Source organism: Molothrus aeneus, chromosome 4 (assembly GCF_037042795.1).
Source record: "Molothrus aeneus isolate 106 chromosome 4, BPBGC_Maene_1.0, whole genome shotgun sequence".
In the NCBI taxonomy this organism is placed as follows: Eukaryota; Metazoa; Chordata; class Aves; order Passeriformes; family Icteridae; genus Molothrus; species Molothrus aeneus.
Genome location: NC_089649.1, coordinates 51,432,810 through 51,451,503, shown reverse-complemented (window position 1 = coordinate 51,451,503; position 18,694 = coordinate 51,432,810). Strand labels below are relative to the sequence as shown.

The 18,694-nt window shown below is 40.2% G+C and overlaps 1 protein-coding gene across 2 annotated transcripts; it reads left to right on the top strand.

Annotated features, from left to right (window-relative positions):
- The first annotated feature begins 1,497 nt into the window (after positions 1–1,497).
- Positions 1,498–17,324, top strand: C4H4orf19 (chromosome 4 C4orf19 homolog). 2 transcript variants are annotated; one of them, XM_066549171.1, is made up of 3 exons: positions 1,498–1,589; positions 14,056–14,103; positions 15,199–17,324. In XM_066549171.1, the coding sequence occupies exons 1-3, from the start codon at positions 1,498–1,500 to the stop codon at positions 16,139–16,141; spliced, it is 1,083 nt and encodes a 360-aa protein (XP_066405268.1). In that variant the 3' UTR covers positions 16,142–17,324. The 2 variants fall into 2 exon arrangements, with proteins under 2 accessions (XP_066405268.1, XP_066405269.1); XM_066549172.1 differs by having other exon boundaries at positions 1,569–1,589; positions 14,056–14,204.
- Positions 17,325–18,694: the final 1,370 nt, after the last annotated feature.

Here is an 18,694-nt window from a genome sequence, read left to right as displayed (position 1 = left end):
AAGAGTATAGTAAGATTGAATAGGGCTATAAATCTTCAAAGTGCAGCACAAACATCAAGCTCTGAGAAGGATATGAAATGGTGACATTCAGGACAGCTTAAGTGACTTGCTCTAAGGGCAACAGAGCAGCGCAGTGAACCGAGGCTGAGTGAATCCCAGGTTCTCCTTAGCAACGAGCCACATCAGATACCCAGGCCACTTAAATTTGCATTTAGGTTTCAATCATATTTCAGGCTTTTAATAGAAAGTCCTCTAAATGTCACCCATGGGTCAGACACCATGCAATGTTGTCTTCTTATATTTGGAGGCAAACAGCAACCATGAAACTACGTATACAGCCGGGGTACTTTCAAACCTGGAAGCTAGATAGTGACATTTTATAAGAACTTGTCAGAGTTTACCCATAAATTATGAAAACTATAATTGCAAAGAATATGTATGCAATGAGAGTATAGCAAAAGAGAGCAGCAGCAGCAATGACCATGTTAATTGTACTGTCCTTGTTGCCTTGTACTTTCCTCCTCAGCCCCATTGCCTATGGGTGCTGAATTCAGGAACAAACTACCCTGGCTTAGATCCTAGGAGTGTTCTGCCAAAAGGGATCTCAAGGACAACGTAAACTTCGCTGTCTTACAAGAAAAGCCTTGCAGGTTTCAAGAATGGTGCAAGCATTTTTGTGTGGATTTGTGGTTTGTAATGTAAGCTACACTGAGATTTTTCAAGTTATCACTCATGCAGAGAGATGCTGAGAATGAAAGAAAGCACAGGGCCCTATTTCTAAAACCCACAGCAAAATACATTGTCCATTCCACAGAAACAAACTTGACTTGGTGAAAAATCCTCATGGGCTCACATTTCTCTCACTACAAGAAATACTGAAAATATTTGTATTTTTAAAGGAGGAAAAGCATCTGCATTGCAGTACTGTTATACTCTAAATCTACAATTATCCCATTAACTTATTTATGTTTTTGGAAATTCTTAATACAAAACACTTTGCTGAGCTTTCCATTTAGCTGGAGCATGTCTGAAAGAACAACAGCTTTACCAATATCTAGAATATTATTGCATTGCCAGAGACATCTAAGTTTCAAAGTTTGTGAAAATCTGAAGAGTGAAATTCTGACAAGCACACGTTAAGTTTTAATGGATACTACAAATATCCTGTCACCCAGAAAGAAAAAGAAAAAAAGAAAACACATAGGAAAAGAAAGTCCCATAATACTGCATATTTGAAAGTTTTCTAATTTTACTGCTGTTGCTGAAACACTTCACATGAGTCCTAATCCACTGTAGCAAAGCTTATGTTCACTTTAAGCAGGTTAGCATTCCAGTTCAGCTCAAGGGGACGAGCATACTACCCAAGTGATTTATTTGATCACTGTCTAGATTTAAAATTCACAATGGTACCAAGAGGAGGATGTTCTATTTGCACATTGTTTGCATCAGACAGTTAATGCCTCAGAGGTTCCTTCTTACTTATGTGTGCTTGCTTGCATGAAGAAACCACTTGCAAAGTGTTTTTCTCTTGCAGAACCAAGACATTTAAAACAAATTTTTGAAGCAGTCGATGGAGTACAATTGGAAAGGTAGGATTATTTCTTTTTCTCCTTGTGTATGTTTAAAAATTACTGGCCACTCACTATTGTAACTTCAGCATTCCACAACATAAACCATCTCTCCCTCCAATACTCCACAGTATTTTCTAATGACAACACTCAGCTGCTACAAGCATTAGTGACAGGACAGAACTGTTTCTTTCCAACCCATAAGTTTCCTGATGTAGCAAATAAAAGCTTGCCAATTTCCACTCTGAAGTCTAGAAAAAGACACTGTACAGAAGAAATACAGGAATAAAAAAATTGAATCAATCTAAGACAGTAAACATAGGTGAAAAATGGCAAGAGAAAATAGGAAAATGCAGGCAAATGGTGGGGAAAGAACAAGAAGAATAGAAGGCAAACAGAGGAAAGAGGGGGATTTGGGAAAAGAGAACCAATTAGAAAACATAAGGATTAATTTGGTTTGAGAGGGAGAGCACACTGACTTCTAACAGTTTCCCTGTAAAAAGCTGCAGGTTATGCCATCAAATGGTCAAACACAAAAGCACAACTTCCTGACAATGTTAAGGAATCTATTTGGTCAATGTGCTGGATTTTGGGGGGATTTTGTTTTGTTGGGGGGTTTTTTGGTGCTGGTTTCTTTTTTTGGGGCCAAGGGCATAGTTTTTGCTGGGTTGGGTTTTTTTACTTTTGTTTTTATAAAAGAGAATCATTGACTTATTCTAACTGCTTATGGCTTTATCCAATTTTCTTGGTATTAAGAGCAGCTGATGTTCTGAGCACAACAACAATAGCACCACAATACTTGCCACTAGCAATATTTCATATGATATAAACAAATCAAAAGCATCTGAAATATTCAGGACAAGATGATTTTTGGGCACACTAAGCTACAGCTGAATACCAGAGCTGAGATCACATATCCTGCCCGGCCTAAATTCTGCCCAAACACATATACACAGCCTACTCCAATCCTGCATTTGAAGCAATCTCCATGGACTTCCAAGTCTATTTTCAGAATATTGCTCCCTGAAGTAAAAATGTATTGCTTACTTAAAGTATAAAGGCCTGCTAAACTCCAGCAGTGTCTCTTCATACCCTCTTACAAAGAATCAATGGGGAAAAACCAATCAAACAAAGAAGCACTGAGCCTTTCGATTGAACTGATGTGCAACCAAGAGTTTTCAATAAGATAGAATGACAGGATTACAGGAGTTAACCTGCTTAGACTTCATTGTTGATTTCCTAAGTTTTATTTCCTTCTTTTAACTTAAAAGAATTTCACAATATCTAAAACATATGAGATCTGCACCTCTCCTCTCCTTTTCCATCTTACTCTGTTCACCAAGGTCACCTAAAGATTCAAAGTCTTTTAACAGCATATTTTAAAGGTTCTTTTATCTTTCACCCCAAATTTCTGAAGAAGGCCAATAAATTATTTTTGCACAGAACTCACAGGCAAATACAAGAGGCAACAGCTTCCAGCAGATGGGCCTACAAAGAGCTTGATTTCAGAGTGTACAGAGTGCTGCCATGCTGCTAATGAGTGATGAGTGGCACTGTCTGGCAATGTACATGGCACAACCACAGAATCACAGAATAAGCTGAGTAGGAAGGGCCCCAAAAGAGTCATGGAGTCCAACTCCTGGCCCTGCACAGCACCATCCCCAAGGGTCACAGCATGTGCCTGAGAGCATTGTCCAAATGCTTCCCGAACACTCAGACTTGGTGTTGTGACCTCTTCCCCAGGGTGTCCATTCCAAGGCCCAAACTGCCTCTGGGTGAAGAACCTTGCCTAATATCCCACCTAAACCTCCCCTGAAACAACTCCAGACCATTCCCTCAGGTCCTGTCACTGGTCACCACAGAGAAAAGATCAGTGCCTGCTCCTCTTCTTCCCCTCACAAGGAAGTTGCAGACTGCAATAAGGTCTCCCCTCAGTCTCTTCCAGACTGAGCAAAACAAATGACCTCAGAATATACTTAGGAAGCATTCTGACTTGTCAATTTTTTCTCACGGACTAAATCCTACAGCAGTTATACTGTAGCTTTCATGCTCACTGTCCAACATTTTCAATTTTTCTAATGTCCCAAGTAGGATTTCTCATTGATAACAGCATCCATAAAACTGCATGGAATTATTCCAGAAGGCTAAAAAAATAAGCCTTTATACATATATGTGCAGTTGAGAAACAATCCGCATCTAGAAAGTACTTCTATATTTAAGCAGGCTTAAATCAACTGACTCTGTAAATGGAAATCTAAGAAAAAGTCACTTCCAGGCCAGAAGACAGCACCCACATCAAGTTCCAGTCAAAACCACAGAGGAGGAGGCAGTGATTCCTTTACATAGTATTCAAAGAGTTAGAGAATTCCATCATAAATTAGGATCCCCAGCTCAGTTTGATCCTCAGTCTCTAAGACACATTGACAGCTATCAGAATCATGTCTTTGATGGCATGCTCTCAAGCAGGCTGCTCAAGCCTGACATTGGGAAAAGAGCAAAGTGTGAGCAAGGGAACTTTGTGAATTGTAGACCCATGACAGCACCATCTCCAGACCCAATTCTAGAGCTGGTTTTATGCTATATCTTTTTAAAAGACATTGGATACAACCAAGGATTTTCAGGTGAAGGGCTGGAACCCAAGAATCCACCCTCCAAAGTGCACAGTTGTACAGAATCACATAGAGACACTTTAACCTCTCAAGAGAAATGACATTTCAGGCATAGTCCCTCTGTTACATAAAAATTGGCTATAACTAATCTGAGGCTCCACTTGTGTTGCCAAACACAGACCCCCACTCAGGCCTAGCCTAACACAATTACTGACCCAAATATAGCTTCTCTGCTGATTGTTTCTCTCACATGCACATGACCATCTGCTTCCCATTTTTACCTTGTCACACATTTAGACCCTGAATCCCTTGGGAAGGAGCACATTTCTATGTTTGCCTCTATACAATATGGGACTAAACAGGACTCGGTGTTTTAGGCCCCACTATTAAACAAGCTATTATATTTGATGGGATTGATAATTTTAAAAGACAGGAAACTAACTTCAGTAATTTAAACATTAGACTATGTAAGTTTGGAAAAAGCAAATTTAGAAAACAAGCTTAGCTGAAGAGGAAATGAGTGGGTTTATGCTACCAGCTATATTTGGTTTTCCTTTATGTCAGCTGGCTAATGATTGTGAGAGCTGTACCCTTTTCCCCACTCTTCCTTCTACTCCTTAAAAATAAAACAATCATTTTGTATGGTAAATAATGGGGGTAGGGAAATGTTCCCTGACCTCGTGCTGTGAATGATGAGGAACTAGTCACAGAGAATGTATTTCCTTTTAAGTATCTTATAAATATTTTAAATCAATTGCAAAGAGCATAACAGGAAAAAATTACATGTTCAGATCACCTCCAAACTGTAGCTCTTGTATCCTCTAGGACACTCTGCTGCAGCAGAAACACCTCACAAAAAGGTCCACCTTCCATGTGAGCTGGCCTTACTCTCAACTGTTTATAAAACAGTTGACAGCTACCAGAGATAGTAGTCAGTGAATTAAATAATACAATACTGTCTTCTTAAAAACAAAGCAACTAACTAACTAAAAACAGACAACTAACTAAAAAGAGAACAAAAACAACAACAAAAATAGCACAAACCCCGTAACTGTCAAGGTAGAAATAAGAATCTACTATGAGAATAAAACATGGCACTTATGCTGACTAATACAGTCAGGAAGCCACCAAGGATAAGTGGAAGATCTGGCTGAACTGACTGGTTGAAAAGAAGGACATTTTGAGGAGGAGCCTAGCAGGATTTAACATAGCTATGCATATTATTATCAGCTTACACAATGACCAACAGTTACAAATCAAAATAGAACACCCTTCGTAAAACTGATAGCATCTACTTTTCATTACCTTCCCCTTCAGCAAACACACCCACAAACAACAAGTGCAGGTGTGCTCAAGCAGTACTGGTAACACCCAAACTTCCCTGCCTTGAGACCTGCCCACTGCTGCCTCTCAGCTTGGTGCAAAACAGCCGCATGGAAAAGCAAGAACATGAAGGGGCAATGTGGGAGCAGAAAACCTGTCAGCATCTGATATAAACACAGCTAGATGCCTGGAGGGATGGGAAGAGAGCAGCTGCAAAGAAGTGGAGCAGTTTCTAATGCTGCATTTGCATCAATCCAGGTGCTCCCCATTCCAGCTGAAGTATCCACACTGGCACAGGACAATTAGCAGGTACTGCCATTGCCAACTGTACTGGTATAGCTTCGTGGCAGTACAACTACACATACGTGAGATAATTAGCATGTATTTTTCTATTATAAGCAGAGCAGACTAAATGTGACTTTTCTCTGCATTTTGAGAAAACAAATGTAGCCAGACACTTCCACTACTCTGACCATCCTGACTGCCAAAGTAGCTTCCCATCAGATCACAGCCAGACATCCCACTGGCAGGATGCTCTTCCCTGGGCTGAGAAATGTCACAGCATGCACCCACAATTAGGGGGCATCACTGACCCCTGCACAGTAGTCACACACACATGTCAGCTAGGAGACCGCACTCTGGTCTGGATTGCTGTTATGAACAATCCAAAGATATAATACACAATTTATTCTATTAGAGTACTATTTCATGTACATGGCAATTAGAGTTGACTGCTACTGTGCTCCTGGAGCTGCATATTTTTGTCAACTATTACTATTGCAAATTTCCTGGATAAACACTTAATACTTGCATATCTTTTCAGATGACACAACACAAATAAAGGTTAAAATCACGAGAGCATACTGATTATTTTGTGAGTAGGCCGTACTTTGGTGATTAGTTATGCCATATTGAGGGTTCATCTGGCAAATATGATTTGTTATTTGGGTATTTGATATTCATAGAACCACAGAAAGGCTTAGTTTGAAAGGGATTTTAAGGACTAGGTAGTTCCAACCCCCCTGCCATGGGCAGGGATGCCACCTACTAGACCAGGTTGCTCAGTACTCCATCCAACCTGGCCTTTAACACTTTGGGGAATAGGGCACCCACAGCTTCTCTGGGCAACCTGTTCCAGTGCCTTACTATCCTCTGGGGAAAGAATTTCCTCCCAGCAACTCATCTGAATTTCTCCTTTTTCAGTGTAAAGCCATTCTGCCTTGTCCCACTATCTACCTGTATTTAAAGTTGTTCTCCTTCACTTTTATAAGCCCCCTTTAAGTACTGGAAGGCCACAACAAGGCCTCCCCAGCACCTTCTCTTTTCCAGGCTGAACAACTCCAGCTTTTGTAGCACATCTTCAGAGGAGAGATCCTCCAATCCTCTGAACTTTTAAATCACTTTCTTTTTACTCTCCCAAAAAGTGTGTGATTCCACTAATTAGAAACAATTCTGCTTAAGTGCCACTTAGTTTGCTTTGCCTCTCGCTATGACTGCTCACATACCTTTGTCATTTAAGAATTCAGTTATTCTGCTATTTTTCACCTTGATGAAGCAAAACCCTTTTGTGATATCAGACCTACTTCCTCAGTAATGAAAAAACTACTCTATGTCAGAATACAAAGCATCCAAATTTATGAGGCTGTAACTGTGAGACTTCTTTAATTTTCCAGATAACAAGCAACACATGCTTCTGATCAATGAGACCCTACAGATTTTGATAACTGGACTGATTAAAGCCATTTTTCTTCTTTGAAAAAACTACAAGTCTAAATCAGTTTAATGGCTTTACTATGAAGAAACCTAAATTATACCACTAAATACCACACACAAAACCAACATCAACTTTCATGTCTTATATAGCACATAGAACACATCAAATTCTGCCCTCACTGAAATAAATAACCATTGACTGCACACAGCATCTGTGGGTAGTATCACCCAGAAGTTTGAGACTTTAGTCATGAAAATGCAAAATATCAGGCTACCTTGTACAATGAACAGTCCATGGGCTTAATTCAGCCTGGTCAGGGAGAAAGGGGAAAAAAAATCACCTTAAAAAATACATTATCACTCTTAACAACTGATGACAGTGCATGGATTATTTGCATTCAAGCAATGATCCTTTTTATCTGTAAAAAACAGGGGGTTCAATTTGAAAAGGAACAAGCATAGGGTGGCAATGGGAGCCAAACATCCCAAACTGACCACCACTGAAGTTAGGCTGTGGCTCAGGAAGTTTTACACAAGTTTTTGAGGAGCCTCCATGTGTCAGCTTCTCCTGTCCTCACTGTTAGCTGCACTAGAAATGCACACAAGCTGTTCAGTAGGCAAATAATATTCTCAGTGGAGAATAAAAGTGGCTGACAGACCTGTGCAGCTCCTCAGCTCTGTAAAATAAAGAAAAATAGGACAATCAACAATAACCTTGGCAATAACCTTGTGCTGGCTGGATAGCATAAGGCTCTTTCTGTCACACACTGACACTCCTTATTCCCAAATATAGAGCCTGCCTCCCTCAAAAGAGGAGAGTAAGCTGCACCAGAAAAAGCCCTTGCACAGTTTTCTTTGCTTGCAGAGCAGCACAGATAGGAAGGACTGCAGGGTGACTCAAAGGCAATCCACAGGTCATACTCTGTCAGCAGGATGGCACAGCCAGGTGTCTCTCTAGGGCTGGACTGCAAGATGGCTGAAGCACAGGAACAACACCTCAGTGCTGCACTTTCTTAAAGTGTGAACAAAAAGACTGAAGTCAATTCAGCTAGCAAAAAACAGACTAAAATAGCCCTAAAATAAAATGAGGTGGGATCTGCTTCCTATAAGGGGCCATATTACAGTTCCCCAGTTTAGTTCATTTATTTTAAATTATGTATGTCAGTTGAGTTATTCCCTAAAGTACTTTTAAAATAAATTTCCAGATTAGGATTCAGTCCAGAAAAATGAAATTAGATTTTGGTCCAGCTCTAAGTATTGGTCTCAGTGAAGATTTGAGCACAGACTGTGCTCTCCACAGACCATGGTATAATAATAGAACAGTTTGGGTTGGAAGAGGTCACCTAGCCCATCCCCTCTGCAATGAGCAGGGACATCTTCAAGTAGATCAGGTTGTTCAGATAATTCTGGGCCCAGGATAGTTTGGGTTCTCCTACTCCCCAAGCCTGCACCTGTTCTGAGCCCCTCTGGTCTCAAAACAGGTCAGGAAAAAGCCCCCAGGATTTGAAGGGGTCTCTGTATTGTAAGTAAGACAGTTCTTACATATTACATTCATCCAACAGTAGTGATTGGCCTGCACAGTGTGTAGCTAAGTTACGTTCCTCATCTTTTTTCCTTTACATGGTTTTTCCTGTTATTTTCTCTGCCCCTCTAGCACAGGCTGGTAATTTTTTCTACTGTATGTTTACTAGTTTTCTAAATTTCTAAATATAGTTCCTCTACCCCTCCTCCTACAGTTTTTCTGTGCCTCTTTTACATTACCTGTCATCCAGATCAATTATTCCTCTGGCTCCCCACCTCAGTAACACAGAGACTCACAGAATGGATTGGGTTCAAAGGGAGTTTAAAGGGCATCTCATCCACCTGCCCTGCAATGGGCGTGGACATTGCACTTCCTTCCTCCAGCCTAGGCACATCTGAGCCTCTGTCAGACCTAGCACACGCTGAGAACAGTCTCTGAAATCTTCTGAGATATGTGAATGCCTACTTAGCACAGCAGGCAAACTGTTAGAAGCCTGTCAAGTGCTAGAGCTCTCTAAGGCTATTCCCACCCCACATTCTCTATATTTCCTCTGCACATATTTCTATGTAAACACTTTCTCTTCCCACACTTGCTTCTGTGCATATGACTCCTAGTTGGTTAGAATTTGGCATCTATGTTAGCAAAGAAATACCAACAAAGTCAATTATGTTTGCATTACTAGCGAGGCAGACAGACTTTATTTTGAGGAACAAGGATTTCTGTCCATGGCAAAGAGACTGGTACCTCAAGGCAGTATCCTCAGAATGGACAGGTTTTACTGAGGAGTGCAAAACACAACAAACTGATGGGGAAGGCACTGGCAGGCTCAAGTCTGAAAGATGCCTCTACTAGAAAAAGTCATCAGAAGGAGGTGCCTCAGGGCCCTGGGAGATGCACCACCCAGGCTCAGCCCAGATCATACACCCATGTAGGAAAAATCTCCTTACTTGCTAAGGTAATCTAGAGTGGGAAACGATGGAGGAGAGTTAAAGGCAAGCAATAGAAGCATCAGGGGCTGTGGGATGAAAACTCCGAACAAACCAAAACAAACAAACAAAGAAACTGGATTAAAAATAATGATCCAAAATTAGAGTTTATCTGTTGAGATCTACAAGAGAAGCTATTTTAATATTGTCTCCCTCAGCTTTCTGCCTCTGCTCCTGGAGGTGTCTAAAAGGAATTTAAAAATAAAAATCAAGACAGAAGAAAAAATACACCATGAACAAAAGAAAGACTGGCCTTTTTCTGTTTCCATGTAAACTTCCAAAAATATTGAGAAAGGTGCCAAACCATTTTTATGACTCAAAAATATTTCTTCTTCCCTTTTCATGACATTATCTCTTGTTTGCCTTTTATTTACTCATAACACAGCCACAGTTTAAATAGACAATATGAGTTATGTAATAACATAAGTTAGAGTCAGATACCTTGTGTTTCTCAAATCTGATAAAGAAAAGCAGATTTGTCTTAAAGCACACCGTGGCTTGAAACACAAGGCTGTGGGTTTGGAGTCAGACATTATTCTTGTTATCTTCACCAAGGTCTCACACTTAAAAGAGAAGTTCCACCTCATTCTCTTAGCCAGCACCACCATAAGTGTTTTTAACCACCTTCCCTTTTTCAGCAATTGTTTTACTGAAGGGATTTGTGTCCTGCTCTCCTCAAACTAAGACTAATTACTACCTCCTTCCATTGTTCAATTTTTTTCCAACTTTTTTTTAAAGAAGTTGCTTTTCTGTATCATATTCCTTTAAAGGATCAAAGTCAGTCATTCATAATATCAGGTCTTCCTTGTCTCTCTGAATACTTATTTAATACATTGCAAGCACATTATAACTAGACAGTCTTTTGATACAGTCAGCTAAAGGTCTGCTGGGGTAAACACACAAAGCTGGGCCTCTTCCATCTCTTTCACTGAAGAAAAGAATAATAACTTTAAATGAAACAAGCATTGATATTGAATATGTAAACCACAAGGCCATTCCACACTGTCACACTGCAAGAATCTGATTATTTTGTAGAACCTGGTACAAGCTCATCCACAGAGACACTTCGGGAGATTCAGCAGCTACTAAAAGCTGAAAAATTCAAGTTCAAAATTTGGGAGAGTAAAAAAAATTAATTCTAGGCCACCTTCATTCCTTTTACCTCAACAGCTCTGTCTTATTCCTGCAAAAGCTCCAAGTGGTCCAGTCCTCATCTAAAAACACTTCTAAAAAATCTCTACTTAATATTTTTGCAGAGCTGTAATGCCAGGTGATGTATTAGTGTTCAGGATTAAGTAACTGCATAATAACTAGTGACAGACATTTACAGGCCTTCAGAAATTTCATGGTCAAGACAGAATAATATCCAGGATTAATGGCAGTTTGATCTCAATTCTGAGAATGAGAATGTTAAAACCAAGGATTTTACTGCCACTTTAGACAGACAGCCTTTTTCCAGAGGAAAAATAACCCCCAAAGTATTCTACAACACAGCATCTCCCATCATGTCATGTTTTTCTGAAATTATCAAATATTTGTTCTGTCAGATATGTTGTGCTGCTAAATTGATGAGATAAGGATGCAATGCTTCTAAATTCAGTTAACATCCATCAGTTAACATCATCCATTGTAGAAGTTTCTAACTTTCTTTTGTTTCAAGCCTGTAGCGATTGCTTGACTCAAACTGCTCCAGACAGCAGCTTATTAGTATTATTTATCCATTAACACAACTATGAACATCACACAGTACACAAGTCTTTAGAGCTCAGTATCTAAAACAAGATAAGTAGGATTAAAGCATGATTTTTCATGCTATAGAAGCAATTTGCTCCCCAGAATTATTTTCCAGCTTGACTTGAAAGATTATCATAAATGGAAGGAAAGGGCAAGGGAAAAAAAAAGCCAGTGTTCAGACAGTGACATTGTAAAATTATATTCCTATTTCAGGGATGTGAAATAATTCATAAGATAATACAATGTACTCTGCTTTCCATATGTAATAGTTTATTCATGCCACAGGACAGATCCCGTTGTAACTAATCAGTGGAAAAGCATAATGCAGTAGCTGCAGAGAGAATTCCAACAGCAGCTGTAATTAAAAAAATAAAAACCAAGCAACACAAACACACACCAAAAAACAGGAAAGTGTTTTTTCTGTGAAAACTTCAACAGTAACTTCAATTTATAATTGCCTTCTATGACAATCACAAAGATCTTTACAACAAAATAAAGGCCAGTAATTAGGACTTTCAATGCTTAATACCTATAAGCAATTTTTTTTCCTTTTTTAAATAATCAAAAAATTTGTAAATAAAATCCCCAAGTAGGAAATCTGTCAGATAAAACTCTAAGCAGAAGCACCCTGACTTGAAGTGACCACTCTCAGCTAGAAGCAACATCTGTTGTTGGAGCTGGTCTACATACAAATCAGAACTGAGTTCAAACCTATAAACTTTAAAGCCAAGCCAAAGGCTGTGTGGGCACTTCAGAGGGCAATCCTCTTCAGACAAAACACCCTGTATCAGAATTCCTGCTGTGATGCTGCTGAGGTATGTGGGGTGAGAATGCACAGTACATGCAGAGGAGGAGGGAGGGGAGTCTGGAGGGGAGTCTGCAATTCAGGGAGAGAAGCAGCTGACTTGAAAGCCATTCCCACAAGCACTCAGCTACATCAACCTGGCTACTCCTGATAGAAATTTCTGCTTCAGAACAGTTCATGTGTACACAAAGACAAAAAGCATAGGTATGAGCAGCTATACCCTAGCATAAACCCAGCTGCTGCATGACTGTAGGCCATCAGAAGCTCCAAGAATGAGACATCTGACATCAGGTATTTAGTTCAGTGCTAACACCAGAAGTACTCAGATTTTAGAGGGAAACTGCTTGGATTTACATTTCTGCTAGCATAATTGCCAGTGTGCAGTTCAAGCCATGCCTGAGAAGAATAAATCAATACTACTTTCCTTGGATGTTTTGTAAATAAATTACTCCAGAGAATACCCTGACCTTGCTTCATCAATTTCTGTTTTATGGGAAGTGAGCCACTGTCCTTAGGCATTGGCAAAAAGTACACGAGTTAGTAGAGAATCTCAAGAGAAAAAGAAAGAGCCTGAATAACAGTGGACAAAACATATTAAACAACCTGCCCTGACTTATTACCTTGAAACAAGATAGCCACCACCCATAAAGAATATTGGGCGTTTTAGGGGTTTTGGATGTTCAGATCTGGGACACAAATTTAAGCTCAAAACAGGAAGGCTCTCAAGGGTCCAAATTAGCAAACCATTTCTTCTCATAATAGAGGACTTTAGCATAAGAACCATATAATAGATTGTTCTTAGCATTTCACTAGGTCAAGCTATAGTGTAGTAAAACAGAGACAGTCTGCTAGCTCTAGTGAAACTCTGGAATTTTACTGTAGCAAAATAGAGGTACAACATACTGCTTATAACAAAATGCCCGTTCCAGGAATTTGTCTGTGCCTCACTAAGAGAAAGTTCCACAAAAATGTCACCTCAGTGCTCAGTGGATGTCACAGAGTCAAGTGAGTGGAAACAAGAAGATATTAGGAAAGAATAAATTTGCTTCTTTTGGGTTTCAAACACCGTGAGAACTCTGCATTTGTAGTTCCTACACTTAATTTTAATAGGATGTTAAAATGCAAAAAGACTCAGAGAACACCACAAGGACAGTTCATAGGCACAAAATGTCAGTATGGGTGACATTTGTCCCATTGTCACCATCTCCTATGGTGACAATTGGACACGATGGTCACTACTTATTCTAATACAAGAACTACGAGGCACCAAATACTACTAGTAAAGAACAGGTTCAAGTCAAACAAAAGCAGGTGATTGCTCACACAAGCAAGGCTGGTCTGTGAAATTACTGAGTAAAGGATGTGGTAGATGTTAGCAGTTTACTGTTTCAAAAAACAGCTGGGCAAATTCATGGTAGAGAACTTTACCAACAGGTGTCAAGCGGAAAAAAAAACCCCAACCAAACCACAAACCAACAACCCACACCCAATTCACTGACTTGCAATTCTCCCACTCATAAAATTGCTTAGGAAGCTATTCTGAAAGAACATCACTACCTAAGAATTGTTAAATTCTTCCCCAGATTTTTCCCCAATTAAAGACCATTGCCAATGCATGACAACAACCTACAAAGACCTTGAACCGTACTCCATCCATTCTTGTGTAGACATCTTTGTTTTTAGCGAACAACCCTTCTAAACATGAGCATCATTTTCAATGCAATTGCTCATATTTTAATTTCATAATACTTGACTCACTCTGTCTCTCCCTTGCCCTCCCTTTCTCTCTTTTCAGATTAAGGAAAATCCAGATGGGGTGCAGGTGCTGCAAAATGATACAAAGGTACAATAGAACAAGAGTTTCTTGGACTGAATAAAAGAACAGCATTAAACCATGTGTCTGTGCTCCCCCACACCTGTTGCTTTAATTAACCACCATAAAAGGTTGGAGCTTTTTCAAAGTTTACAGCATCTTTAGGCATAGGCATACAGATTTCCTATGAAAGTTCTTTTAATTTACTGTAATTAAAGTCCACTTCTATAATTCCGAGCCACAAAAAAGGAATTGTGTTGCATTGAAAACTCTTGTTTAGTAAAGTTTTTTCTAATTTAGGTAGCATGGGCTTTCCTCAATTCAGGAGGAGCAAGGAGCATACATTACATCAGATCCTCCCTTCTCCCAAGCAATGGAAATGAACAACAGTTCCTTGCTTCCATCGTAGCTGTTAAATGTTGTTAGGTGGGGGAAGAACTCCTATATTAAAAGTCCCCCTAGAGAGGGGAACTAGCTAGTTTTACAAAGATCACATTTCAGCCCCACTTGAGGGTCACTACTGCCCCTTGGCCACTTCTGTAGAAGAGGTAAGGAACTGGGGAGAAACAGTACTATGAGAGAAAAAAGAAAGATAAAGAAAAGAGAGAGGCCCTGGGAAAGGCAAGTCAAGGAAATTATAGAGCAAGAGGAAGAAAATTCATCAGGAGGGGGGGAAAAAGGACAAAAGACTCGAAAGAAGAACAGCAGGAAAAAATGGAAGATATTTTAACAACTGTATGAGGATATATTCATTTATAATTCATGTTATGACTATTCATTGGCTAATCAGCTCCCCAGAGAAAATAAAAAATAATGCTGGAAACAAGCAATGAGTAGCACACAGTTCTCCAACATCCTCCTTAAGCTCCTGGTGAATCTCAGTACAGGGGTTAGTTATGATCAGTCCCAGGAGACAGCAGCCAACAGCATATTCAGCATTTTAATTTGGTTTAACTCATTCTCAGGACCCAAGGTAAAGTTCAGTGACACTCCTTCCTCAAGACCTTCAGCCTAAAAAGGAAGCTTAATCTTTTCAACTAATGATATTGATTAACATCATAAGTAACATTTCTTTACCAATTTTTTCTTACAAATTTCTTTCTTTACAATTTTTTCTTACTCCAGCTATATCTTTGCTCCAGAAGAGGTACAATCATCTGGATGCATTCATGAAGTAAACAGCTATAAACACAATGAACAAGGCAGCAATAAATCAAAATTCAAAGAGAACGGTGAAAATGAAGAACCCAAAAATGAACTCCAGCAGGATGAGATAAACAAAACAGAAAGTAAAAATCCAGTAAATATTACAACAGAAACTCTCTGGAATCACAGAGGCAATGATTCTCAAGAGGATGGCCTTGTGAAGTGTGCCGCAAAGCTTGATGTTGCAGACAACGGTGGCAATTCCTGTGCTCAGCACTCCATGCTCAACCCCAACACAAGCCCAGTGAAAGAATCCAGTGAAAAGGGAACCTCCAGCCAGTCAGAGGCTTCTCCAGCCAGCAACAGAGACTTCTACACCGAGTCAAATAGGTCTGGACAAGAGCTTGACCTAGAGACAGGCAGTCAGAGTAAGGCCGCCAGCAATGTGCCTAACAGTATTCCAGACTCCCAGTCTGCAGGAGACAGCATCTTTCTCAAAGGAAACTCAATACTGGAAACAGAAAACAATACCATAAGACTGCCAGATATTGATTATCCCCAAAATGGCAATCAAACTGGGAACTGTGTTGAAAAAGACAGCTTTTCAGTAAACTGCACACATTCAGACCAAAACACTGGTACTTCAGCAATACAGGACCAGGACCTTCATGCAATCCCACCCTGGCCTGTGAAAGAGAGCAGTATTGAACCTTTTAAAACAGACTCTGCAAGTTTGAGTGAGAGCCTTACTGGCGGCATCACTGCAGTGGCTGTTACCAAAGTCCCACAGGCACCTTCACACACCAACCATAAAGATGTCAGTGGAGGAATTGAGGAGGAAGATGCAGAAGTTGCAGCAGCTCTGGCTGCACTGGAAGCTGCAACAGCAGGAGAAGATGTGGAAGATGATGATGAGTACTAGATGGTTTCTTTCTAACACAGCGGGTAAGATCTAGACGTTATTGCTGGATCAATATGAACAGATATACAGCACACATGGAGAGCTGTTATGAACAGCTAATATAAAAGGAGTTGGGACTAAACCTGAGTCCTTCAGCTGTTTTATACAGCCTTTTAATTTCTGCTGCCTGAGGTACAGAAGAGCTCCCTTGACTAATGGTAATACTCTTCTCTATGGGCCCAAACAGGAGGGCAAACATCATTTCTTCCACACAGAATATTCAGTTGTACATCCATCTCATCTGCACTCATGCAAGTGTTTCCTTCTTTTCCTCATGAGGGTTTGTGCACAATGCATGTTCCAGGTTAAGTCCCCTTATTTAAAATAGGGCTATTGAAGCCATGGAGTTAGAAACCACATATTTTCATCATTAGCAGAAAAAAAACTACATAAATGAGCCAAAGTTCTATGATCTACTGAAACATGAAACAGGGAAGGCAGCTTGGACTGAACTTTACTGTGGCTATGGTTCCATTATGGATTAAGCCTAAATCTGTGCATGTGCACCTGGCACTGGAATGACAACATCCCTTTTTCTCCACACACCTCTCCCTTGACTGTGTTTGATACCCCAAGTGTTGCTGCTTCAATTTCTTAAAACAGCAGAAGTCCAGCCAAATCCAAGGGAGTGGGTAATTTCTGTTGGTTTAATGTGCTGAAGTAGCTCATGTAAGAGCACCGCACACACTATCAGAGAGGCCAGAGAAATCAAAACTCATTCCCTACCAGATTAAAACTATTGTAAAATGACAGCCAGAAACCTCTGAACTCCACTAAATTTTCCAGGTGCATGTCTTAACCATACAGTTTTCAAAGAGATTGCGTCTCAAACATCCCCTCAATGTGTTTTGTTTATATAAAAATGGCAGGAGCCAATGTGGACTCCTCCTTAGCTCTGCCGTAGTCACTAAATTTACATCAGGAAAGGGACCAAGCTTCTAAACTGTATTAAGCATAAGATCTGAAAACAGTTGCATTCTTGGAGGGCTGCATTTCTTATGGGAGAAAAAAAAGGAGGCAGAGACCAATTTGGTGCTGCTAATTCAGGAAAAGTATGGTTGAAATACAAAGTGCTTAACATTTTATACTGAAATTTTGTGGTTTCCAAGTTTTTTGTTATAAACTCCTAATAAATTTTCAAACCATATAAAAAAATAACCTGGTGGGTTTTGTATTTTATGCATTTTCTGAATATAAGTTACATTTAAGAAGTTCAACAAGATATAGCCCTCATTAGATACACAAAAAGCACCAACAATGTATTTGCCTACAGTATATGCTGATTTTGATTTCTCAAAACATTAATGAGTAGGATGGGTACCTAGGAGCACTTATGGTACCCAGGAGTACCTAGGAGCAATTAAAACAACCTAAAGTCTCAGCTGCTAGAGAACTATATCCAGCTACAGGCAAGAGTCACAACATTGTATCTGTAAAATAAAAAAGTTTTATATGGTTTTAAAGTATGTAGTAACTGTTGACTTCTCTACCACTTTCCTATTTTAATAGGCCCTTCTAAGCCTTCTCCTAAGTGCATACAAGTTTTACAGATCCATTGGTCTTTCTAAGACCACGACAATTCCGAGAGTCGGTGGAAGTGCCAGCGCATGGCCAATAATGAGTTATGCTCAGTGTCACCAGTCCTGACTGTCCCTGCCCGCCAGCCGAGGGCTCCCCCTGCCCTGCCTGGGGCCCAGGACCCCATTCACTCCCCGGGGGTCAGACCTGCCAGCCCAGCCGTGGGCCCTGTCCTGGTGCTGTTGGCTGCCCCACACCCTGGCTGGGGCAGCAGGACAGACTCTGGTGTGGGATCCAGCCTTGCTCTCCCCAGGGAGCCCCTACTGCTCCCTACATCCCATATCCAGGGAGCCAGCAGCCCCTTGCTGCACCATGACACGAACCATGAAAAACAATTCAAGTAAAAAAGATGTTAAAGAAAGAAATGCCACAAACACCCCAGAAAACTTACCTGATTTTTTCAATATCCACTCATTTCAATTTTTCTGAGCTCCAGCTCAAACGTCAAGTGCAAATCACGGCAAGTGTCTCACCTTACTCCCCAAGCATTAAAACATATTAGAGGAGAGCCCAGATGCAGCCCAGACAACCCAAACCAATCAACTCTTCCTTGGGAACTGCCTGCAGCCATGGGCCACCCTCTGCATGAGAGCAGCTGAGCCACAAACAGTGCATTTCTTGAGCCCAAATTCTCATTGTCACAAGTACAAGAGGCAAAACCCAGCATAAAGCAAGTCTATTCACTACATTGGAAATAACTGGTCGGGGGTCTCTCATAGAATTAAAAAAAAAAAAAGTCAGGCATCAAACCTACATCATATGGAAAGCTTCCATAAAATAAACCTGTGAGGTAACACCAACATTCAGACATCTTTTATCTGCTAAGTTAAAAATCCCAATGCAGTTTTTAAGTTTAAAAAAAAAAAAAAAAATTTGTATGCATTTTATATTTACACATGTGTTTATAGACCTTCAACCCTACCATGACACCAGTGA

What these genes read in the sequence shown, in the direction of transcription:
- C4H4orf19 (XM_066549171.1), top strand. Translation starts at nt 1,498, where the DNA reads ATGAAGAAACCACTTGCAAAGTGTTTTTCTCTTGCAGAACCAAGACAT. An exon ending in GATGGAGTACAATTGGAAAG is followed by an intron (nt 1,590 to 14,055) that starts GTAGGATTATTT and finishes CTCTCTTTTCAG; the next exon opens with ATTAAGGAAAATCCAGATGG. An exon ending in TGCTGCAAAATGATACAAAG is followed by an intron (nt 14,104 to 15,198) that starts GTACAATAGAAC and finishes TTCTTACTCCAG; the next exon opens with CTATATCTTTGCTCCAGAAG.